General features: G+C 33.5%; 1 protein-coding gene across 2 annotated transcripts in view; it reads right to left on the bottom strand.

Moving 5' to 3' along the window:
* Window positions 1-15,041, bottom strand: part of LOC148285167 (homeobox protein homothorax-like) — a 211,854-nt gene that overhangs the window by 128,411 nt on the left and 68,402 nt on the right. For both annotated transcript variants that reach the window (XM_088229423.1, XM_088229431.1), the window contains exons 4-5: window positions 5,017-5,067; window positions 1,686-1,736 (exon numbers count right to left, since the gene is read on the bottom strand). In XM_088229423.1, coding sequence (XP_088085549.1) covers window positions 1,686-1,736; window positions 5,017-5,067 — 102 coding nt within the window. The remainder of the gene's footprint in view (window positions 1-1,685; window positions 1,737-5,016; window positions 5,068-15,041) is intronic.

Raw genomic sequence — 15,041 nt, 5'->3', positions numbered from 1 at the left:
ACAAGGAAATGTTATAGCTAAAAACACATAAAAAAAACGCAAATAATTCATTTTTTTTATACCGAGGACGCCATGAAAACGTGCCGAATCTGACGGAATCCTAAGTATTAAAGTGACTTCTTTTCTTTGACATTATCAGGGAAATCACAAAACACGCAAACAAGCATTTAATTAATTTGTGCCATTTGAGTAATAGCAGAAAGACACGAAACAGTTCTATTGTACTTCATCTTCTTGTTTGACGACTGCATTTTCAAAACATGGCTGTGACTAGTAATTACAATCATTTAATTAGCGAGAGGACTAACTGATGGTTTAATTACACGAATAACAAATTCTCCGAGAGCCTGTTACTTAAGCGACGCGACAAAAACGCGAGATCATAACACATCTGACATTATTATTACACTTGGACAAACAAATTATCAATTATACATTATTAATATTTTTTGCACAATCTTTAAGGAATTATAGAGACGGTTGGCACTGTGTACGAATGTAAATTTTTAGCTAGGAGACAGTTGTAAGTCAAAAGCGCAGAAAACATAAGAAATGTGAAGTGAAAAATGAAGAGTTGAAGAACTGGAGTCATGTCGCAGCGGGCGTGAAGGACAAACAATCAATCGGCATCGCTGTCATCCTCTGTCAGTCCCTGACTTGCCGCGCGTCACACGTCAGGAGACAATTCCTCTTATTCAAAATGTTTTCCTCTAATCCGGAGACGAGTTACTGTTACACGGGGGAAGAATTTGCCAAGAATGAACACTGTTCAATTCGATTGTTTGGTTTTTACCAGAAATACATGTTTCGCGGAGAAACGGGGATGTCAAACAGGTGTTTGGGAAGCGAGTTTTTCTGTGGCCGGAGGTAACTGACGGTTAGTGTATCCGAACCTCCCTCGTTAGCCTCCAACGTCCCATTTCAAATTTCCATCAATCCTAAACTGAGCCCGAACTACCGGCTACCTGTGATCTCATTATTATACAGCTTTATTTAATACATAAGATACCCAATTATGATATGATAATGATTTTTATGGTTTTCTATTTTTATTTTAATGAGCCGAGTGCGTATAATTTTATTACCTTCACACAATTTTGTATTTTATTCGTGAATATTTCACGTTCATCTTGCGATTTTTAAGGTTTCGACATTTATATTAAACACATCGATGAATATTCGAATCTCAGATATCGATTATTAGGTAAATAAGAATAGTAATTTAGCGCCTGAAACCGTAATAATAGTTCCAAACCTTCATTACTCTTTATTCGGGACTAAAACAAGACCCGTGTGTTGGAAGTAATTTCCAAACATTGAAAGGGCATTATTAAATTTCGCAATAAATAATGTTATTATATTTTGAACAAAAGCTGTCAATGCGAATTTGCTTTCCGCTCCCGTGAGCACTTTAAAATGTAATTTGAAACGCGTACTCGTTGATTCATTCCAAAACACAGTGAATCCTAATAAATTATTACGCCATGTAGAATTCACATTTAGGGTATAGTTTATTGCTCAATAACAGGATTTAGTTTTTATGAAATAATTATATAAGTTACGTAAACAACGGATGATTTATTGTAGAGTTCCGATTCAAGATTTCGTTTTCGAGGTGTGATTGAACTTATTTTAAATGCAAAATCATGCAACCATACAATTCGAAATAAATACGGAAAACTCACCTTTTCTAATTCTAAGAGATGAAACCGCAGGACTTGGATTGCTTGTACCATCTGCAAGAAAAGAAACAAAGCATTAAAGGATTGTGTTTATCGAGGACGCAATGGAGACAAGAGTCAGAGGAAAAGAAGACGAGTCGGTCGTAATGACGTAGGTAGATGAAATGAAATGACGATGGCAATAGAATTCTCTGATTCGCGTGACCCCAGATCGCCTTCCCTCTCCGGCCCATTTTACACCATAAATCATAACGCGCTCTCCTAATAAATCACACAGCCAACTTATCCATTTACAGCTGGCGCGATGAAATTCATCAGAACACGCACACATCCAGTCTAATTAAACATAACACATAGCCAAGTGCTGCGAAGAATGATAAATCAAAACAAATTACGTATTTTAATACATCTCTCGCATTCCTAGACACCTCATTACGAGTTTCTTCCTGCGACGAATTGTGCTCCGCAAATTAGCTGTTTTTTCGCGCTTTCTATGAATATTCATGCGGCTGAGCGAACTGCTCGCATTCTCCAACCCGGTGTGGGTATACAGCGTTCATGGCTGGGGTATCTTATAGTATGAACGCATAACGCATATTCCTCGCGGTCGTGGTATCGAATATAGTCTACATACGATCTCTCCGTCATAGTCCTGACACTCCTAACTCCCGACTCCGTCCCGCAGCCGCATCGTAGCGAGTAGCGGCGGCTTTATCAAGAATCAAGACATGCCTTATATTTGATAGAAAAATAAATGAAATTATGTGTGCATTATTAACGTTTAATCCCACCAAACATAATTAAGATATTTTTTTTTATGGAAACTCTTATAAAAATACTGAAGTAAAATTAATCATCAACTACAAAAACTTTAAGCTCTAATAAAATTATGTGGATAAAATATTGAAAACATGTACATACCTACCTAATATTAATCTGGTTAAATTTTTGCACACAGTCTACTATGGTAAAATACTACAGGGCATAATATTATGAAGACAATCTGACTACCCATAGTAAAGGTGTATTGAAAAAGATATTTTGTTCACGAAATATCTAATTCTGTGACAATGACCTTTCTCGATCGTGAAAACTGTTATATCTAGGTGACGGCCATAAAGAAAGTTATGACACCAAAAGCCCAAATAAAGATAAAAATACCGATTGTGTAATAAATTCAGGTAGTTGACTTCTATACACAACAAATCTATAGCCTTCAATAGCCATAAACAAACAGTAGTTCACAAGATATCATATCGCGGATTCATAAACGTATCTATCATAAATGATATTACATCGCTCTTATCGATACAAATATGTATGTACCAACGAATAGCGTAATCTTCCAAAATTACAGATGTTCTTTTAAAACGAGATAATATTTAAAATGAAATGTATTACAACGTATTTATCGATATAGTCAAGGACGTGTTTGTAAACAAAACTAGTATGCTTACAACTTTACTGTTTACTGTGTCTGTTAAAATATTATACAGAAAATTTCTGTGTACACAACTGCTAAGGATACGGACGGCATCAAACATCGATAAACCACAGTTTGTGTTATTAGGGCCACAACAAAATGGGAGATCTTAGGGTTGTGTACCACAATCTTGAGAACGAAAAAAATGGGACGTCGTCGTTCGGATATGATATTTACTCTCCTCGCGACTGCTTGACTCCTGATAAGCCGTGTTATTTGTTCAAAGCGTATGTATGGATGACTTCCTCTTCCGTTATTTTGAGTACAGAACTTCCTATCGTATTTGAACAAAATTCTTACATTAAGGATTAAGAACACAAACCTGTAGTTCAACAAATAAAATTAAATATAATCGAGGTAGGTTGGCGTTTGGCTGAAGGTAGACAACGATTTTATTCCCAAAAATAAACAATTGAATCAACGAGACACAATTTACTTCGCAAACATGCACATAATATTATTATGTTCGTTTTACGATAACCATGACCACATGACCCGTGAAAACCCAACAACTGTTTCGACTTTTTTGGGTCCTAAACAATAACGTGCCGAAAATAAAGTAGGTAATATAAGTGTGCTCCAAATGTTGATGGCGACACGCTACTAACTACTTCGGTTGTGCATGATCACACCACGTTATGTGGTCTGTTTTCCTAATACCTCGTCGATTCGGACGTCAAAATGTCATGTGGGGCTTTAAGAATTATTTATTCTCTCAGCCAAAACTAGTCGCAAAGATTTCCGCTTAATAAATAAAAAGATTTCTCAACAAATACTGGAAATATTAACGAAGGTATATTATACACAACAAAAAATATATTAAACATTCTAATCGATGGCGTCATTCAGTTTCGAGTATGCAAATTCGTTTGAATCGAATGTAAATGTCACATTAAAATTGAAATACAAGAACTTTAAAAAATATAACGATTCTGATCAGAGAAAATAATATTGAATTTAATGTATTTTCCGAGTTGAATCACAACTGTAGGTTCTTATGTAAAGTATCTGAGATAATGTTCTAAAGTGCTCGTATAAGATAAAGTATTATTTCAACGCTAATAAAAAACATCAGATAATATTAATAAAATCCTATCTTCTGTTTGGCAATACACGCAACTATCGCGTAGGGAACCTGTTTAGAAGGCAACAGTTTCATTACGTTTTAAGAACTCGGCTTACTCCGTAATCTTTCATCTCCGTAATGTCTTCCGCCGAAGAATTCGCGTATCGGTAATATCAATAATAGAGTTCCATAAAAACTGGTTATTAAAATGAAATGTCTCCGGGAGAAAAAAAGGATTAGTTCGTTCCCTGGCCACAGTTGAGTGTTTTGACTTTTGACTGAAGCGACGCCAGGCGGGCTCGAGGCGAACTGAATTGCATGCGTTTATTTTTTGGGCAACCGTTTTTCTCTTCGAAATCGTAACCAAACGACATTAGTTTTATTGGTCGAATTCGGCTAAGTATCCGTGTCGAAATAGCTTCGGCTGCGCGGGTGGTCAAACAATATTCTCCCCATGACGTTTCTTTATGTATTAATATAATGTTTTAACAAAATCACTACACAGTTTGGAACGCGAGAAGAAATATATCGATAACAAGATGTAAAACGGGGAAAACTCGGGCATTCTCTGTAATACGACTTATTGTAATAGATTATTTATAGGCACCATTACCATGGTGAAATACACCACATAACACCCAGGTTTGAGAAAAATCAAATTCATTTTTTGTGTACTCACCGGGAATCAAACCCGGAACCTTCCGTGCGTGAGTCAACCGTCTTCACCGCTTCACCACGGAGGCCGCCAATTATATGGTATTAAATAAAGGGAGCTTTATACTTACAAGTGAATCAACTTCGGGGTCTGCTATGTAATAGGGCTTTTCTTGACGTATCTGAAAATAAAACGAAAAGACATTAAAATCACGAAAACAAAATAAATAAGTTTATTATATAATTCAAAATCACCGATATTCCTAAAATAGACGTAGGTATAAAAACTAATTGATGATTGAAAAATTTTCAGACAACTTGAGTTCAAAAATATAATAATAATCTAAAAGACTGTTTTTCTAGTTTTGTCAAAAAAAATGTTTCAAAAGAAGTTGGTACCTAGGCGTAGAACGACTTTTGCACCGACAGAAATTCAATTGAAATAAGATGAAGAACGATACAGAATGGGGAAAGTCAGAAATAGTTGTAAATAGACGCTAAACAAACGAACGGACAACCTAAAAGATGGAAGATAACTCCATTTAGGGGTCATTATTTAGTGTCGGGAGCTATTGTTCCGCCTTTATCTATATTTTTGACAATTTGGCCTCTGTTTTCCCTCGGTATGACCAAATTACTGTAATTTGGAGGGTGTCGCCCGGCCGAGCGCTGGAAGGTAATTGTCTCCACACTGGAACCTCCTCCGCGTTATTTAGTTTACCTGGAATGCCATAGGTCTCTTAATGCGCCACCTTCTCGTATCAAATTCGGGTTTTTTGTCTTCTCTCGGCCGCGTTAAATCGGTCCTGATTGTGCGAGCATAGCTTTTTGGACTTAGATACGGAGAACGCAACACGAGTTAGTGGTCCCTAGCCCAGTTTGAGTATCTACGCTAGAGGAAACTCGTTAGCGCGTTGTTTTCGAACAATGGAGGACATACTTTGATATGCCTGCCCAATTTTAAAATAAAACCGAAACAAACGTTTATAATGATCTTCTCAAAATAGTCTGATGGCTTTTTCGGATAGTAATTGTACTAAGTACCCACCGATGGAACAAAGCGAAACATACATACTTTCCGAGGAGGAATATAAAATCTGATTGTTTTCGCATTTTACACGACTTAAGTGGCATTTCGTCCCAGGAATCGATCATTGTGTAAACTAAAAATATTCCTTCAGGTTTAAAATGTTTTAATTTATTTATTAAATCGATAATAATGGTACCTAATTTCATAAAATCAGTTGGATTCACACGTTGCGAGGGTAAACCGGGTTGGTAGGTACCTGTAGAGTACCTGGAAAAGAGCATCTATGACATTGTATGCATGCTTTCTTCCCTGGGAGTTTTTTTTAACCATTCCCCTTTTTGTGATAACCACATTGTGAGGCATCTGGAAGGGATGGACAATATTTCAGGGGGTGTTCAATAATACAGCGAAGATAAACGAAAAAAAATATATACAAAATGTGAAAAACCCATTTGTGAAAATTTAGGACAAAGATTTATTTTGTTATATTACATGTACAAAATCAGGAAAGGAAGTAATGAATAATAATCTCTCATTTATAAACAATAATGCTACGAAAACCCCACGAATTTTACAGAAATATTTCATATCTACGTATAAATATTGGTTAATAAGCGATTTAAATTTCAAATATAAAATAATATGTAATTAAAAAAATAACAGTCAGCTGTAGCCGACTGTTAAATACAATCAGACAAAAATGACCCTGATTTACCGTTAATACCACGATAATAATGCTTAAATTCCCGTGCGCGAGCATAAAAGACAGACGCAATCAATCAATTCTAGAGAATTAATATAACAGATGTCTAAATAAACTTTATTTCCAAATAAAGAACATAAAAACCTGTAATATTTTATGTTTTAATTAAGTACATTTAAAATTCCTTTAAGACATATTTTTAAACAAATAAAATAGATTCAGATAATTTCCCAAATGCTGGTAGGATCATTTTTATCTATGTTGGTATGATAGGTTGGTTTGATACGCAGGGAGCGAACCCAGAAACCTGCGACACCACCTCGGAACCGTGAACCGTAGGCACAACAAAAAGCGGGATGGATTGCAGAATTATGCATTACGAATTTTCATGAAAATACCTGACAATTAAAAATACCTAAAATATCTTGTTTTATATTTATTCATATTTTTTCCATTAAAAACTTACTGTAATTAATAATAAAAATAATATGACCTTGCTGGGGTTACCCGTGCCGAGTACACTTATTAATATACTTTTTTCAAATATTTTTTTTCATTGAGAATAAATAAAAGAAGACTTAACTTAATAAACAAAGATAATTAATAAAATGTTCAGAGAGTTTTAAACACTACGTATCTATGTTTATAATTAATTTATGTACATTTATATTATTTATATTACAAAACGCATAATGAAACAACAATATAACATAAGTTATACACATGTGGAGCATTTGATTAAATACTGGTTTGGGCGAATGAGACAATCCATTTTACCTCTACCTAGCTCCACTATCCATTTTTTATAGCCTTTTTGAACATGTTCTCGTTACTAATTGTTTTAATAGATATATTTAAATCGAATAATACTCAAAATCTCTCTGTCCGAAAGTGGTATTAGTTTGTGTTTGTTTAAGTTGTCTTTGTGTTGAGAATCCAGTGATTATATTATTTAAATACAATGTATTGTAGGGGTTATGTCTTTCATTTACGTAAGAGTAGTTTTTTAATCTGTAAGTGAGTATTGTTTTAGTGTATAATTGCTTTGGTGTCATAAGTTGTGATTTGTGGAATATTTCTTCAGTAGATGTCTGTATCGGGGCTCTAAGTATTATTTTAACTATGAATTTGTGTGCAACAAATACACTAAAACTGTGTCACTCGCACCACCCCATCCGATTATACCGTACTCCAAAATTGAGTGGCACAATGCAAAATAAATATTTAAAATTTCCTTTACATATATCCAAATATTTTGAATATATACGTTAGTCTTTTAAGTTTATTTGTAATATTTTCAGTCTTTTCACTTCAAATTTACATCAATAATAACTCCTAAGTATTTGAAAATGATTCCTGAAAATTCTAAGCTTAGTGTCGAAGGCCTTTCTACAGTGGATATTATCAATAATTTACTAGGGGGCAGACGGTCCAGTTTTTATACATTCGGACGAACTATATAATGCACCGCCCGGGACTTGGGGCGAAGAATACGGAGTGTAAGAATTATTCGTATAGAAATCTTTACCAGTGTGAAAGACATCAATAGGTTTTTGTGCACTATATAATACTCCACCATACCACACAAGCACTGTACTACTATTACCAAAACATCCCTTCGTAATCGAATTTTCTAAGTAGAAAAAGAAGTGACGTAAGTACCCTTAAAAAACTCATTCATTTATCATTAAGTGTTCTTTTATTCTAATATCAAAGTTTCGTTTAGTTTTTCCAATGCAGATTGAGTCGCAATTTAATATTTGAAAAAAGTTTTTATTTAAATTATTTATGCTTAAATTTATTTTTTCCTTTTTATATATAAATATGAAAATAATCTTTAAACCCTAGTGTTGGTTTTCCTTTGAATATTTTTTAATGTTATATTGTTAATATTTGTTTTATTTATCGGATGGATTATGTTTTGTCAATCTATCTATCTGTATTTTTGATTTTTCTATACTCGGTAATAGTTATGAGGCTGGTAGGATACCCGCCCATTCGAGCTGGAATAAAAATAATTCTTTTTATTACTAAATTAAATTTTGAAATGAACGAGCTTAATTCAATATTTCTTTTGAAATTTGTTTTGATCAATTAAATGTTTAAAACATTTCGAAATAGCTTAGTCAATATCTACATAATGGAGGCCAAAGATTAATCCGATAATTGGATAAATAAAATTTGACTGAAATATTAACCGGGTACCGATTTATGGTCCGGTATAAAATATAATGGTGATATTTTTAAGTATGTGATTTATCGCTTCGTGAACAACGTCGTTAAAAATCTTAACCACTGTCATTACGGAATATGGAGGTATGGATCCCGAAATAACACTCGTCAAATACCGAGGCTTTGGGTCACCTAAATTGAGGGACACCAAACGCCATTAACTCCGCTTTGGGATGATTGTCAGGTCGGTGCAGAGGACACCTGTGTAGGTCCAGTCCCTTGTAATGATGATAGCTGCTCCTTCTATGCCCTGGCATCACCAAGAGTACCATAATTCATCCGATTAGTCGTGTGCCAAGGTTGGCCGCCATCACCTACCGATTAAATTCCCAACGAAATTCATTTCTCGGATAAAAAGCTCTTTATTATACCATTAAAAGGCAGCTCAGTAATACCTCAATAATTATTTCCAAGTCTGATCAAATTCCTCTACCGCGACGAGCCAATATGACCCGTGTCCGCTGTAGTGATAAGTCGCAAAGTCGGGTGGTCAAACCCCGGAACTTACGCCGTAACGCGTACGGGCCTCGTCGCCCCGCCGGACCTTATAATTTTAAAAATACATTTTGTAAAAAAGTCGTACCCTCGATTCACAGAGTTCTAAGATGGAAGTTGTACGGTTGGATTATTTGTTCGAGTGCGGAGAAATTTGGTGTTTATGATAGGGGTGTTAAGGTCGGGATCGGGTTGGATGTTTTGTTGACAAAATTAACGCGGAACTTAATGATGGGAAGGTGGTGTTTTTAGTGTGCTTACTTTAGTTGAATAGTGTGTAGCGGCTTTCCACTGGCGTGCCCTCCCACTTGATGAGTTTTATAACATTTCATTAGGTTAGGTCGGCTTCTTGCCTTTATGGAAGCGGACAGCTTCTGCGGTAGTATAGGACCGGTACGTCCTTCAAATCATTATCGTGAATAATAAAATTTATAAAAAAACTCATACAACACGTGGGTCACCTGATCGGATAGCTGTAATTATAACTAATTTGGAGAATCTTTTAACGATGATTGAATACTGAAAAATAATCGACTTTGAAAAAAAATAGTTCTGCATTCCCAACCCGATTAATGAAACAGCCTACTCTAGAAGTTCTAAGGCGTGTGAAGCACTGGTTCTATTACTCGAAAATGCGATTGTCCGCCTCGCGGCTAAATAGACGTCGAGTTTGCTTACTCAAGAGGTCTTGGGTTCAATTCCCGACAATATTGAAATGAAATATTTATTTTAAAATGTGTTTTTACACAGCAATATTTAACAGTTCATGTACTGGTACCCAAAGCGTAATACCTAAATCGTCATGATCTATGTCTTGATTTATTTATTATTTTTTTATATTCCGTTACCTAAAACGGACTTTAGTATATTTGGTTTTTTACTTTTATTTTGTTGAAAAATACTATATTTAAAAAAAAAATATTTATACTTTTACTAAGTTTATAATATTTTTTATACAGAATAATGTTCTCTCACTATATCCTTCGATACTTGGGTTAGTCATGTGTATATTTATTTATTTTTTAAACTCGTAATATAAAGCCTTTATAAATCCTTTTCGGGATTAAATATAAAAGAAAGTCAATGTCGAATTTTTCATGTATACGTCGTTCTACAATCACGAAGAAATTATGAAGTCAATCTATATTATTATTATTATTATTAATGTATCAAAAAATTGATCGAGGTACGCTGCCATTGATACCTTTAACAGTTCAATGCCCAATGCACTATATGCGTAAATATATACAAATTTGGATAATTTATCTAGCTCCATTTTTGTGAAAATCACCTCAAGGGCGCAGTACAGTAAATAAATATCCCGGTACGTCTTGCAGCTACAGAGCGCATGGACAACAAGAAATCGAACCCCTATTTACATTTTTTATTTGACAATGAAGTTATATTTTAAAAAAATGAAATAAAAAACAAGTATGGCAGCTACAGAGCGCATGGGCGGATGGAAATCTATACTCTGTTTACAGTTAAAATTTGAGGGAATAATTATTTCAGAATTTATTTCGGTTTCATAATACGGAAGCAAATATTGTCAAATATCTTACAGCTATAAAACCCATAGACGATCGGAATTCTAGCAACTAAAAACTGAAAGTTTAATACTTATCAATTTTAAAATTGAAAAACCTTTTTTAAAATATTTTACCTGGTCCAAACATTCTTTCAGAATCGGAGTTATCTCCTTCGAAAAGCTCCTTAGAATCCATTTAAAATTGCATTGAACAAAAGAATTTCTAGAAGGGTTCGCCCACAACCGGACACTCGCTAAAAACCCATTATGACAGAACAGCAACATTATAAATATAATCCCTAAATTCTATAATCGCATCGCCGCGCCGTGGGCATTTTTTTTCTTCAAAAATCGTTAATATGATTGATTTACAAAGCCGACGTAAGCCACTACAGGAGTCTACTTTCTACGCATCACACATTCTTGACTTAGAACTTAGAACATTCCATGTGTAAAGCAATCCATATTCGAGGCGGATCCCAGACCCATTCCGTGGAATTAATCGAATCTGTTTGTGAAATTTATTGCAACAGAGACGTAAATCATTTTTGAGAAGGGAATATGAAAGTCAAGCATTAACAGGTCTTATGACCTGTCATTGACTGGTTGAAGTGGGCACTTTACATACTGTTTAACATTCACTCTTCTGCTCACGTTTGAACAAACATACATTCTCAACTATTCCATCTGTTGACTTTTGTAAAGCAAAAGAGCGATTATTAAAAAAAAAAACTTAATTATTTTGATAAACCTGTCATGATTATATCAGAAATATCATAAAGTCTAGTCATAGTATGTCTGGTCTGGTAAGTGTAGTCATCGTGTACTTTTTAAGGTTGAATTTAAATTTGTCTCCAGAGTAATTTTTGAATACAAGCAATGCATTAATATCCAAAATAATAATGCATATCTCGATAATTTATAATGTTGAGGAAAAATAATGTTTTCTTCTTAGGGTATTTGTCTATGGACTATGAAATATGACAGCGAAAAAACCCAATAAAATAAATATTAAATGATGGCATTTTATGAATTTTCGATTTCGAAATTATAAATAACTAGCATGTAACAATCGGCTTACTACAATTAGTTGGTACCTGAAATAAAAAAAATGACTAATTGATAAAAAAGGTCAAACATCTCGATCGAACACTTAATCAACTTTTGAAATTTTCGGCTTCGCAATTTTATAATACTATCCCTGATCATACCGGCGTCAAATCCCAGAGCAAATATACACAGCGATGTAAGCAAATAAAACCTCAAACTGAAAGAAATCACACAAAAAATGGACCTTATGAATACGTCACCATTTATTGTGGGCAACAGCTGAATAGAATAGAATAATTAATTGTAAAATATAAATTACTTGCGGACCCGACAGACGTTGTACTGCCCGAACGTCGGCTTGCCTGCTATTACCTTGGAAAAAGATTTTTCATTGATAAGTAGGTACCTAGGTACTTGTTTATGATTGAATTCCAATTCAAAAATTATTAATATTCAAATATTGAATTTAAGTAGGCACCTAACGTACATGCTTATGGTTGAATTCTAAAACATAAAATATTTCATTTTCAAATATGGAATTATTTTGCAAATGTCAAACTCAGCTCTTTTCACCATCAGGGGTGCACTTTATTCAGGAATGCAATTTTCAAAAATGTATTGAATGTCGGTTAATATTATTTTGGTTTTACCAAAAATCCTGTAATAAGAAATAAATGGGAGGAAATTATAAGAAATGTAAGGAAAAAATCTGATTAGGATGCATAAAAAGTTAATTTTGTGTGTAAACATTTAAAAACAAACTTTTTTCAAAAACAAAAAAACAACATCCTTCCATTTTTTTTGTAAAATATGCATTCTCGTCGAATGCAACCCTGGTAGGTCGATGAAAAAAAGGATTCATGCTTCTTACTTTTTTTTACTTATTCGATTGAAAATTTTAATATCTACGAACACGCGCAGCGCAAAGTTCTACATTTTGCTAAAAACCGCGCGTATATCAGTTCAGCCGTTAAGGGGGAGTTCAGTGACATCACACGTACAGAAGAATTATATATATAAACATAATATCTGCTGTCAAAGATCCATAAACATAAAATCAATTGTCATGCCCAGGTTTTATTTTTCACCAAAATGTTCGTGGATGCGCCACACGTTGTGACGTAGTTAGATATAAAGCAAATATTATTAGTTAATTAGTTCATGTTACATATTTTCAGACGTAAATTTTACAGGAATAATTTAACATAATGTTACATATACGTGCGGCCTCCGTGGTGTAGTGGTCAAGACGCTTGACTCACGCCCGGAAGGTTCCGGGTTCGATTCCCGGTGAGAACACAAAAATTAAAAATGTGATTTTTCTCAAGCCTGGTTGTTCTGTAATGTAATTCACCACTGTAATTGGGCCTCCTGGCCTGTTGTGGTGCAAAAAAAAAAAAAAAATATATAAAAAACATTCGTTTCAGACGTTTATACATACTACCCATCTGATAAAATTATCAAAGTAACAAATATCTAAAAAACTTAAATGAAATCTATATAAAAACATCAATTATGTCAATGCAATTTGAATGGATGTATTTGAAATTTATAAACCGTTTTGCGATCATTGTAATTAGAATAATCGAAGTTTCAAAATACGACCACTTTGTGGTGCAAAATATTCTAATTAAAAAAATTTAACAGATTAAGACCGAAGAGATATCTGTGATCAATAATAAACACACGGTATGACTTGCCAAAACTCGCAAAGTGGCGGACCCATCTGCTCTGTTCAAAATACAATGTTTATAAGTTTATTCAATACATACATTCTTAAGTGGCTATTCTCCGCTTCGGTTATTATTTTAACAGTTTCATTTAAACATCAATCGGTCCATGTTAAAAGGGCACAAGTCACACTTTTGGTGTTTTAAACATTTTTATGTAGGATTATTTTTAAAAAAACATATCTTTCAGTCCTCATTCAATATTTAACAAAAAGGCTCTAATCTAACAAATAAGTTGTAAAAATATTTGAAGCGATTTTAGTTCGATGTTAAAAGAAGACTCGTCTGACAATAATATAAATATTAATTATAATAATTGGCTGATTTACATTCCGCCATTATATTAAACTATGTTAATCATAGAACTAAATAAAATAAATAATAATAATAGTAAAAAAAGGCTCTTTACAATTATATACTTAAACTTTCATTCTAGCTAAGCTAAAGTGACATATTATATTCTCTCATTTAAAATTGAGGGTGTGATAATCTATAGGAGTGATATTTTAGTTGGGATTTGAACTAACTGGGACCTGGGACTGTTGATGATTCGTAAGTTTTAAGGCAATTTGTTCCAGCCAGAGGGACCGGCAACGGCAAAAGGACGATCTCCAAATCTAGTTGAAAATCAATGAAAAACTATAAATAATTCTAACCGTAGGAAGTAGACTTAATATTGTAACCACCGAATTGTAATACATTTTTACCGAAAAAATAATAAAACAGGATTTATTTTTTTTTGTTTTACCAGAAAAATATTTTGATGGGAAAAGGAAACAAATCCGTGGATTTAAAAAAAATATTATCAAAATAATATTTTTAATAAACTTTTGTATCAGCATCACTTATTTATACCAAATTATTAATTAAAATTTTATGGTAAGTTCCTTAAAAAAAATAAAAGACAGTTTTTATCGATTTTCTTAAACTCATAGTATATAGACTTGTGCCCCTTTAACATAGGTCGATTAATTTAAAACCATAGCAATGCCCAATAAAAGTTAATCAAAATAGCAAAATTCGTGGTTCGATACTGGATTACTAGTGACAGGTGATCATAATGCCAAATATATACGTACGAGTATTTAAAAATAAGGTTTAATCAAAACAGTAATATTAACCGTAATTTGATTTAAAATATAAATTAAGACATTTCCAATGTACGAAGAAACATCTAAAGTTATTAAAAACTAAACAAGTGTTAATATTTTTTATAATGTAAATTAAAAATGAAACTTATTATCTTTTTTTTGAAGTTTTTATCTTTTAACATTTATATTAATACTAGCGGACCCGACAGACGTTGTACTGCCCGAACGTTGGCAAAAGACTTTTCATCGATAAGTAGGTACCTAGATACTAGTTTGCGATTAATTTCCAAAACTAAA

The sequence above is a fragment of the Micrasema longulum genome, unplaced genomic scaffold (genome assembly GCF_059751315.1).
Source record: "Micrasema longulum isolate JH-2025_06_02 unplaced genomic scaffold, ASM5975131v1 h1tg000053l, whole genome shotgun sequence".
Classification (NCBI taxonomy): domain Eukaryota; kingdom Metazoa; phylum Arthropoda; class Insecta; order Trichoptera; family Brachycentridae; genus Micrasema; species Micrasema longulum.
The sequence above is the reverse complement of the archived record's forward strand: the minus strand, read 5'-3'. Positions and strand labels throughout refer to the sequence as shown.